Source organism: Ascidiella aspersa, chromosome 6 (assembly GCF_963924565.1).
Source record: "Ascidiella aspersa chromosome 6, kaAscAspe10.2, whole genome shotgun sequence".
Lineage (NCBI taxonomy): Eukaryota > Metazoa > Chordata > Ascidiacea > Phlebobranchia > Ascidiidae > Ascidiella > Ascidiella aspersa.
The window spans coordinates 17,404,983-17,416,557 of NC_139452.1; the positions used below are offsets into that span (position 1 = coordinate 17,404,983).

Below are 11,575 nucleotides of genomic sequence, written 5' to 3' on the forward strand. Positions count from 1 at the left end.
TTTTTCTGACACATTGCCTTTGTATAGAAACCGTCTCCTTCCTGTATTGTGCCAACTTTTTTGATTCTTCAGTTCAACAACAAGTTTCAAATTCAAATTGTGTGTGGTTGTTTAAGAGGCTGAAATAGGAGACGCGTTTCGCTACAAAATTTAGCCTCATATAGCGTTCTGCGCATAAACCGGGGCGCATATAACGAACGTTATATAAAGTTTCAAATATTGGTCGAAAAGGTTTAGCTCTGGCTAAATCCCAATAAATATTCCTGGTTGAAAGAAATCCAACACCTTACTATGGACAATTCAAAACTGTCCAAACTGAACATTCCTGATGTGGTCGCCGACTGTCGACAACGACTAAGTACTCAATACCTCATCGCAGAGTGCTTAATGAAGGATAGCCGCAACAAGGACGCTCTTGAGGTTGTGTTGGTTACTCTAGAGCAGCTCTTTGCGGACACGGTAAAGGCCTACAAACCCTATCCTCAACTTTCAGATGATTTAGCAAGTGTAAAGGAAAATAAAAATGAATTTGACAACCGAGTTTCTACTTGGGTTCGTCGCATTAGCTTGCAGCCGAATGATGCTTTACCTTGGCAGACAGCCAGCCCTGAAGCCCCCGATGAAACCCAAAGCGGGGTTCTAAAGTAAAACGAATCAGTTTGCGGTCGTGCGCTCTAGTTCTACTATTAGTAGAGTCCGGGTTAAAGCGACAACACGACTTGCGCGTCTTGCGATTCAACAAACTGCGCAACGACAAGAACTGGAGCAGCAACACGAAGAAGAAGAAGAAGAACAGCGCCGCGCTGAAGAAGCAAAACGCCAACAAAGGCGACGAAAGGACGCGATGGAGATGTTAGAACTACAACATCAACTACAGGCAGCTGAGGTAGAGGAGAAAGTCTGGGACGAGGTGTCAGGAAACACAGAGTATGTGACGGTAAAGGAAGGTTCTGAAGGAACGCCTACGTCATTACGAGAGCAGCCGCTCGAGGAGCAGCGTCGCGTCATGTTTACGTCACCGCCTGTCACGTCCAGGAGAAGCCCCTCGGATCAACGGTGTGGTTGACTGTGTAGCTTTATCTGACCCCCGTCGCGTAATATCCCTAACGCAGGGCCCTCCTTTGACGATCGAGATTACCTTAACCTTACATCAGAAAACCCGAAAGTTTTACCTGTTTGTACAAATAGAACGGTCAAGCCACAAACCATGCATGATAGCGAACTCGCCTCGCTAGTGAAGCATATAAACAGACCAAAGCCTGAAGTAATTATATTCGATGGTAACCCAATGGACTATTGGAGATTTATTCGCAATTTTGATTCTCGCATCGACGACAAGGTCGATGACGAAGGTGCCAAATTATCGTATTTGGTCCAGCACTGTGAGGGCAAGGCCCGAAGGTTGATTGAATATTGCTACAGACTGAGGGACAATGGTTATCGACAAGCAAGACAACTGCTATATGACCAATACGGCAAGCCGTATATTATTGCGCATGCATGTGTAAGGTGTGTAGTTGACGGACCGGAGTTACGTTCGAACGATGTCGCTGGATTAAGCGAATTAGCGCAATCGCTGCGCGACTGTTTACTCACTCTTTCGGACATTGATCAGCACTTGGAGATGAACAACTATCCTACACTAATTGCTGTTGCAAGCCGTCTCCCGTTCAATATGTAGGAAGCTTGGAAGCGTCGCGTTGACAAGATTGTCAGGAAAACTGGTCGTGAGCCTCTGTTCCAGCATCTCGTTGACTTTGTGGAAACTGAAGACCGAATCGCGAACTCCTTGTTTAGTCGAATGCTGGACGAGCATCGGAGCGAAGCCAAGAAAGTCAAAGGTAAAGGTAATAATGTAAGGGCCTCAAGTCACGCTTTTGTGACGGAGGGAAAGCCTGTAGCTCAGGTTCGCGATGGATCCTCCAAGCTTCCAACGAACCGACTGTGCCCCTGCTGCTCAGGAAATCATAGCCTTACAGAGTGCGGATAATTCAAGGCCCGGTCGTACAGTGACCGCGTGCACGTTGTCCGACGCAGCAGGTTGTGCGACAACTGCTTTCGATACGGAGATTTCGTTGTTAAGTGTTATAGCCCAAGGGCATGTTCCGTGAAGGACTGTAACGGAGCTCATCACGACCTGCTGCACCCTCCGGAGAAGGGAGAAGAGGACCTGCCCCCTACTAAAGGTCCAGCTCTGGAACGTACAAAACGTACAGTATGCTCGGTCGTGTCGGCGAGAGAAGAAGAATGTCATGCTTCATCTGGTCGCCAGGCCGTAAATTTGATGATGGTTGCGGTGCGGGTCAGTGTCAATGGCAAAGCTATGAACACATATGCCCTTTTGGATACTGGCTCTGGTGTCACTTTGTGTGACAAGAAGCTGACGGATAAGCTCGGATTACAAGGAGAGCCTAGCAGTGTGACGATTAAGACGGTAAACGGAGACAGCCGCCGGAGAGACGGTAAAAGGGTGAGCTTGTCCATAGCCTCGCTTGACGGTGCTACGACGGTGGAACTTCCCGAAGTGTTTGCTGTTGACTGTCTGCCAATCACGGCTAACAGATTTCCAAGAAGGGCAGAGTTGGACAGACTGCCACACATCAAGGATCTGTCATTCCCACTTGTTGACTGCAGTGAAGCTCTATTGCTTATTGGACTGGATGTTCCAGAGGCCTTTATCGTGGAAGACGTACGGAAGGGCAAACCGAAGCAACCCATTGCGTTCAAGGTTCCGCTGGGATGGGCAGGACCTATCGGAACACAATCTAGTGATTCGTTCTCTGTTAACTTCACTCATGTGGCTGACGACTTGCTGCAAGAGAAGTTGGAACGACTCTGGAAGACCGACTTCCATGACACCAACTGCACCGAGATACCGATGTCACGGGAGGATCGCTATGTTTTGGATCAAATGAAGAGAGAAGTAAAGTTCGAACAAGGACATTATGTGCTGCCGTTGCCGTGGCGCCCAAATGAACAGCCGTTGCGTAACAACCGTGTCATGGCTCTTAATCGTTTGAGCTCGTTGGAACGCCGCTTTGTTCGTGACGACCCGTTGCGCCGCGCTTACACCGATACCGTTGAGTGCTACATAGCTAAAGGCTATGTCGAGGCGATCCCTGAAGAGGAACACGATGAAGACGTGGTGTGGTACTTACCGCATCACCCTGTTACAAATCCACACAAGCCTGGTAAATGAAAGACACACACAAACATATGTGTTTAATAACATCTGTGATCTAGCCCCTCGGAAGTTGCTTTATGACCAACGATTACGGCTTCCGTATCAATAGTACACCGAAAAGCCATCGCAGACTCGCCGAATCTGTCGATCTATGATGCAAGCAGAGCAAGCCAGAAAAACAACTGGCCTGCAGTGAGGTTCGAACTCACGACCTCCGGTCAAGCCGGGACCGTCGCTCTACCAACTGAGCTATGCAGGCTCAGAGAGGAGCGAGTCGAGAAACAACCATGCGCCAATACTTGCACATTTTGTTAGTACAAGCAACTTCACACTGGGGGATCATCAGTCCGTATCAATCAATGAAAGACACACACAAACATATGTGTTTAATAACATCTGTGATCTAGCCCCTCGGAAGTTGCTTTATGACCAACGATTACGGCTTCCGTATCAATAGTACACCGAAAAGCCATCGCAGACTCGCCGAATCTGTCGATCTATGATGCAAGCAGAGCAAGCCAGAAAAACAACTGGCCTGCAGTGAGGTTCGAACTCACGACCTCCGGTCAAGCCGGGACCGTCGCTCTACCAACTGAGCTATGCAGGCTCAGAGAGGAGCGAGTCGAGAAACAACCATGCGCCAATACTTGCACATTTTGTTAGTACAAGCAACTTCACACTGGGGGATCATCAGTCCGTATCAATCAATGAAAGACACACACAAACATATGTGTTTAATAACATCTGTGATCTAGCCCCTCGGAAGTTGCTTTATGACCAACGATTACGGCTTCCGTATCAATAGTACACCGAAAAGCCATCGCAGACTCGCCGAATCTGTCGATCTATGATGCAAGCAGAGCAAGCCAGAAAAACAACTGGCCTGCAGTGAGGTTCGAACTCACGACCTCCGGTCAAGCCGGGACCGTCGCTCTACCAACTGAGCTATGCAGGCTCAGAGAGGAGCGAGTCGAGAAACAACCATGCGCCAATACTTGCACATTTTGTTAGTACAAGCAACTTCACACTGGGGGATCATCAGTCCGTATCAATCAATGAAAGACACACACAAACATATGTGTTTAATAACATCTGTGATCTAGCCCCTCGGAAGTTGCTTTATGACCAACGATTACGGCTTCCGTATCAATAGTACACCGAAAAGCCATCGCAGACTCGCCGAATCTGTCGATCTATGATGCAAGCAGAGCAAGCCAGAAAAACAACTGGCCTGCAGTGAGGTTCGAACTCACGACCTCCGGTCAAGCCGGGACCGTCGCTCTACCAACTGAGCTATGCAGGCTCAGAGAGGAGCGAGTCGAGAAACAACCATGCGCCAATACTTGCACATTTTGTTAGTACAAGCAACTTCACACTGGGGGATCATCAGTCCGTATCAATCAATGAAAGACACACACAAACATATGTGTTTAATAACATCTGTGATCTAGCCCCTCGGAAGTTGCTTTATGACCAACGATTACGGCTTCCGTATCAATAGTACACCGAAAAGCCATCGCAGACTCGCCGAATCTGTCGATCTATGATGCAAGCAGAGCAAGCCAGAAAAACAACTGGCCTGCAGTGAGGTTCGAACTCACGACCTCCGGTCAAGCCGGGACCGTCGCTCTACCAACTGAGCTATGCAGGCTCAGAGAGGAGCGAGTCGAGAAACAACCATGCGCCAATACTTGCACATTTTGTTAGTACAAGCAACTTCACACTGGGGGATCATCAGTCCGTATCAATCAATGAAAGACACACACAAACATATGTGTTTAATAACATCTGTGATCTAGCCCCTCGGAAGTTGCTTTATGACCAACGATTACGGCTTCCGTATCAATAGTACACCGAAAAGCCATCGCAGACTCGCCGAATCTGTCGATCTATGATGCAAGCAGAGCAAGCCAGAAAAACAACTGGCCTGCAGTGAGGTTCGAACTCACGACCTCCGGTCAAGCCGGGACCGTCGCTTTACCAACTGAGCTATGCAGGCTCAGAGAGGAGCGAGTCGAGAAACAACCATGCGCCAATACTTGCACATTTTGTTAGTACAAGCAACTTCACACTGGGGGATCATCAGTCCGTATCAATCAATGAAAGACACACACAAACATATGTGTTTAATAACATCTGTGATCTAGCCCCTCGGAAGTTGCTTTATGACCAACGATTACGGCTTCCGTATCAATAGTACACCGAAAAGCCATCGCAGACTCGCCGAATCTGTCGATCTATGATGCAAGCAGAGCAAGCCAGAAAAACAACTGGCCTGCAGTGAGGTTCGAACTCACGACCTCCGGTCAAGCCGGGACCGTCGCTCTACCAACTGAGCTATGCAGGCTCAGAGAGGAGCGAGTCGAGAAACAACCATGCGCCAATACTTGCACATTTTGTTAGTACAAGCAACTTCACACTGGGGGATCATCAGTCCGTATCAATCAATGAAAGACACACACAAACATATGTGTTTAATAACATCTGTGATCTAGCCCCTCGGAAGTTGCTTTATGACCAACGATTACGGCTTCCGTATCAAGCCTGGTAAAGTACGTGTGGTATTCGACTGTGCCACCAAGTATCGTGGACAGTCGCTGACCGAAGCTCTACTCCAAGGACCAGACCTAACTAACTCGTTAGTCGGTGTTCTTTCTAGATTCCGGATGGAACGGGTCGCTCTTGTGGCGGACGTTGAGGCTATGTTCCATCAGATACGCATAAAACCGACAGATTGCGACGCACTTCGGTTTTTATGGTGGTCGGGGGGTGACGTTTCGAAGAAGCCTACTGCTCACAGGATGGTAGTACACTTTTTTTGCTTGAAGCAAGCCGCCGAGGACCTGCGAAATGAATTTCCGAAAGAAATTGTCGAAACAGTAAAGAAGAATTTTTATGTCGACGACTGTCTAAAGTCCGTGCCAACAGAGGCGGAGGCTATTCTGCTGGTCCAAAGCATCCGCACACTTCTCGAGAAGAAGGGTTTTCGATTGACGAAATGGCTAAGTAACAGCCGGCAAGTACTCGCGTCCATCAATGAAAGTGAACGAGCGAAATCCGCAAAGGAGCTAAACCTGGATGGTTCGTGCGAAAGAGTCCTCAGAGTCCGTTGGAACGTTAGCTCCGACGAGTTCGGTTTCAATGTCGATGTGAAGCAACCGAAGGCGTTCACTCGAAGAGCAATCCTGTCAGTGGTAAGTTCGTTATATGACCCTCTTGGCTTTGCAGCTCCCGTGCTTGTGGTGGTAAAGATCATGCAGAGGGATCTATGCAGGAAACAGCTTGGATGGGACGACGTGCAAAGAAGACACCGAAATGTAAAAGAGGTGGTTGGATCAACTGCCGCGCCTGGAAGGTGTCACTCTTCCTAGATGCGTGCTGCCACACGTTTTCGGCAAGGTGCGAAACACAGAATTTCTCGCGGTCAAATTGGACAAACTTGTGAGAAGGGAATTGGATTTGGGCGAGTGCCGATCGGTATTCTGGACGGATTCGACGGCAGTTTTGCAAAGCATTCGCAACTGCAAGAAGCGATTTCCTGTGTTTGTGGCCAATCGCCTGGCCAAAATTGAAGATGTTTCTAGTCCAAGTCAATGGAGGCACGTAAACACGAACGTAAATCCGGCCGACGAGGCATCACGTGGATTAAATGTCAAAAAATACCTGAAATCAAGTCGATGGCTCACTGGTCCAAAGTTCCTTTGGGAAAGCGAGGATACCTGGGCCACCCTACCTGACTTGTCCCAGTTGCCATTCCAGTTTTTATATGAAAGGAAGGAGGATCAAACGGTCTGTTTGATTGCCAACGAGTCTTCCACTGAACGTCTAATCGCCAAATACTCCTCCTGGAATCGCCTGAAAAGGGCTCCTGGCTGGTTACTTCGATACAAGTTAATGCTGCTGTCAAAGCTGTTCCCGTCAAAATATCAAGCTGCGACGGGTCGCCTGACTGTTGTCGAACTCAGAGCTGCTGAGCTCGAAATAGTGAAATACGTGCAGCAAACCAGTTTCGGCGAAGAAATCGCTGCGGTATCTAAGACAAAGGTCAAAGCTGTTTGCCTACAAAGGAAGACTGGGCCCCTGAGAAAGCTAAGTCCAATTTTGGTGGACGGAATTTTGAGAGTTGGAGGAAGACTCAAACGAGCGAAGCATCCAATCATCCTTCCATATAACCACCGAGTAACGGACCTGGTGATCATGCAACAGCATGATGAAGTCGGACATGCTGGGATGGGGCACACGTGGTCGTCCCTCAGACAACGCTACTGGATCATTAAAGGTGGTGTAGCGGTACGACGTGTTCTGGGCAAGTGTGTCTCCTGGCGACGACGAAACGGTTCCTTGGGAAAGCAGACGATGGCGGACCTCCCTCGATCAGTAAAAGCTTTGCTTTGTAGCTTGTTTAAGAATGGTCGTGCAGTCTTGCTTCATCATTGGTGTAAAATACACTTTTATTGAAGCTTTTGTGGGTGAGGGGCACAATGAAAGAATATTTATTACGAATAAACAACCTCAGTTCTTACAATTTTTTCGTAAATCAGCTCTTACAATTTTACCATAACTTCACCTCTGTAAACGTACGCAAGGACTTTAGCCATAAGACTATAAGCAAAAATACCAAGCAGAAAAATCTATAAAACCATTGTATTAAGACCAACGACATATTAAAGCCAAATACGCAGTAAAGTTCAGTAGCATACTGTAAGATCAAAATCGTTTAAATAAGACCTAAATCTGACGGAATAAGGTCTGAATTCATCGAAATAAGGCATAAACCTATCGGAATAAGTCATAAATTCATCGGAATAAGGCCTAAATTCATCGGAATAAGTCCCAAATTCATCGGAATATGGCCTAAATTCATCGGAATAAGTCCCAAATTCATCGGAATAAGTCCTAAATTTATCGGAAGAGACCTAAATGGCCAAAATAACTCCCGAACCTGTGGGTAGAGGGCATGGGAAGATCGGAAGCCATCGGTCTGCCATCGGCCGTTTTGGCGCCGCTGTTTTGGCACCGGATTTTTGGTCCTGTTTGGGGTAATTGGTGGGTAATCGGTGGGGTTAGATAATGGGTTAGTGTTAAAATTATTAGGGGAGTTAGTGATGTACTTGGGGTGGAGTTTGGGGTTAGTTAAATTGTTGTTTAGGCCTGATTCTGACCTTTTAGGTCTTATTCCGACGGATTTAGGACCTATTCCGATCTACACGGTACTAATCCATTAAGTATTAGTCCTATTTTGGCCTTATTCCGAAATGTTTTTATTCTGACGTTGGTGTTGTTCTTATCTCGGTACACTAGCGCCAACTAAATGGTTGCACTCATTTCCAGTTCGTGTCAAAAATTGGGGTCTTAACTGTTGTATTCATAGACACCTTAAATAGAAGGATTAGTAACTCACACTCTCGGGTTACGAAACTTGGGTCCCAATCATAAACACCTTAAATAGATATGGTCTGATGCAAAAGGACGTTCGGTTATACAATTTCTTCATTTTCATCATTTTGCAACACATGTTTTGGTGATTGAAGTTGTCTGCCATTTTGGTGGCCCTAGATATATATTACGCATTAACCCTGTTGCAAAACTTTATTCAGATCAACTCAAGAAAATCTGCTGGAAGCTCTAGTAGCGGTAAACAACGCTGGTGGTAGTATAATTTATTGTGTAGGTGATAATTGCAATACAAGTGTTTATGCAGATTTCATGGCCCTGGCAAAGTCTTCATTGACGCTATAAATTCTTATGCTTTCCTAGTTTTTGACTACGTTTATTATTTTAAAATTATAAGAATTAACTTGATAACGGTGCATGATAAGGAACTTTCTTTCGCAAAAGATGGAAACGCATATATTGCACGAAGGAACGACATAATTAGAAGCACTGTACAATGAAGACCGAAAAAACAGCATCCGTTTTACCCCATTAAACACGTTGTCTAGAAAACGTTTTATTATGGTGTACATCTGGAAAACTGGTTTCGACTTAAATTTGACGTCTTAGAAACGTCTTGACACATTTTTAGAAATACAAGAAAATTAGAAATATTGTGTGGTGTTAAGAAGACCTCTACAAGTTGTATTATAATCGGTTTGTAAAAAACGTTTTTTGAAACACCATTAAAAAACGAACATGTTAAACCTAAATAAATATGTTTTTATAATGCGTCATAAAAAGGTTTAATAATCGTTAAAAAAACGACCTTTTTAAAACCTTTTGTTGAAAACCACTCCAAAACGTATTTTCTTAACGGAAATTAAAAGGTTTTTACATGCTGTTTCAAAAACGTTTTTTTAAACGTTGCGAACACAACTCTTTAAAACGTTTTACTAAAAACAACTCAAAAACGTTGCTACAGAATTATAGAAAAACGTTTTAATTTTTGCATAAAATACGTTTATTGAACGTTCCACGCCATAATTCCTTAAAACGCATACTTTCAAACCAGTTAAAAAGATTTTCATATTGAACTAAAAACGGTTTAATATTTGTTTAAAAACGACCTATATAAAACGCTTTTATTAAAACAATTATAAAACATGTTTTCCTACCGGTAATAAAGAAGGGTTCACCTTGAGTTGAAAAAGCGTTGTTTAAACGTTTCGAACACAAACTTTTTAAAACGTTTTACATACGGTACAACGCCAACAACAGGTTATTGGGAAATTTCTTTAACAAATAAAAATCTATATAATAAATGAAAAACAGGGATGTTAAACATGCGGCCCTCAAGACCAATCTGTGCGGTCCGCCACACCATTTTAACATTTTCGGCAAGATCTAATATTGTCTTCCAGATTCTGTTTAAGGTTTGTATGCTACAGCGGCAAGCCCGTGAAGGTAAATCAACACACCAAAAATCGCAGTGTAGTTTTTTTTTCTTTTAAAAAAAACATCATATGTTGCTCCTTTAAGATACAAAAATGTAAAGTTTTGTCACGCCATGTGATTTGCTATGACGTATTTTCGAACTTTTCGAACGTTGAAAAAGTGAGTGGCGGTAAACGGGATAAGCTATGTTCAAAAAACGACTTTAACGACAACAAATTTAAGGTATAATGTTATTAATATCGTGTTAGTTTTAACTATTAATTTTTAATCTGGTGGATTACGTTTTGCCGCGGTTGATTTACCAATCAAAGTAGATGCTGCCGAAAAACAACTGTTGGTAAGTTACAAGAGTCGGCGCTCTTTCACTATTGTACGTAAAAATTAATAAAAAATTTTTTTCTCCAAATGCCGCATACCACAACGCATATTGTTTGGGTTAGGGTGCGGGTTAGCGTTTGGTTGAGGGTGGGTCAAGTTATTAATAATAATAAACATAATATTACTTGACTCGCCCTCACCCAAACGCTAACCCGCACCCTAACCCAAACAATATGCGGTATTATAATTATTTTTTTTGCATAATTTTTCACGTACAATAGTGCAAGAGCGCCCAAGAGTCTTTCATTGGCCTTTGCATTTTTTGTTTTTAATTTTAGTCCTAACCACACCTTTTTGAATTTTTACATGGCTTATATGGCTTAGTAGAGTGCACAACCCACCTAACACTACTTGCATTCCACATGTCCAGAATCGCTGATCTAAAGAATTAAACTAGATTTTAACTTGGTATAATATGACACTGTATGGAGCATTGCTTAAATGTAAGTAAATTATCTAGCTATTCTAAAATGTTAATATTCTTCAGACTTTCCAGGCATAACCAAAATGACTGAATTTTAGTAACGCAAAAAATTCCAAAGAATATTTGTTCTGTTTAAACCATTGCTGTCATTTACTTGCTAGAATGCGGCGATGTGTGTTTAATTACCTTGTAGTTCGTTATTCTAGAACAGTGTGGTCAAAACCCAGGCCCTTTATGTATTATGGCCGACCTAGCATTGTTGAATTATTGTGATGTATACCGATAAGTTTTTAATCTAAAAAATGTGTATGAACAACGAACAGCAAACATGTTTTTATAGTAAGATTCTGTTTTTGGGGTAACTATTAAATAGGCCGGGAAAATCCAATTTAAATAAAACATTTCCAATTTAATAAAAATGTTTGCCAAGGGTGTGATTCACACAGAGCAACATACCATAGTATGCCTTCAGCTTTTGAGGTGATCAGATTTGTGCAACACAGAAGCAGGAACATAGCATAACTTGAATAAAGTTCTCACAAAGCGCTAATTTTTTTCTATTAAAACAGACAAGAAATGAACCGGTAGTTCATTCAAGTAGAGAAGCATTGCCTGATGCCCCCTTGATCAGCCCTTAATTTTTGTGCTTGGAGCTCAATAATTTGAAATCAACGCATTAAACTTGTGAATCACGACTTAATTTTGTTGTGCACGAAATAATTTCGTGTTAAATTTCCGAATTCTTTTAAACATTTGGT

At 43.8% G+C, this 11,575-nt stretch overlaps 2 protein-coding genes and 1 pseudogene across 2 annotated transcripts; all 3 read left to right on the forward strand.

Annotated features, from left to right (window-relative positions):
- Positions 1 to 291: 291 nt before the first annotated feature.
- LOC146140544 (uncharacterized) lies at positions 292 to 3,199 on the forward strand (annotated as a pseudogene).
- A 2,651-nt stretch (positions 3,200 to 5,850) lies between these two features.
- Positions 5,851 to 6,555, forward strand: LOC146140545 (uncharacterized). The gene has a single exon (XM_083392648.1). It carries the CDS (start codon positions 5,851 to 5,853, stop codon positions 6,553 to 6,555), a length of 705 nt encoding a protein of 234 aa, XP_083248774.1.
- A 523-nt stretch (positions 6,556 to 7,078) lies between these two features.
- On the forward strand, positions 7,079 to 8,838 carry LOC146140546 (uncharacterized). Its single transcript, XM_083392649.1, has 2 exons — positions 7,079 to 7,561; positions 8,782 to 8,838. Exons 1-2 carry the CDS (start codon positions 7,079 to 7,081, stop codon positions 8,836 to 8,838), a joined length of 540 nt encoding a protein of 179 aa, XP_083248775.1.
- Positions 8,839 to 11,575: the final 2,737 nt, after the last annotated feature.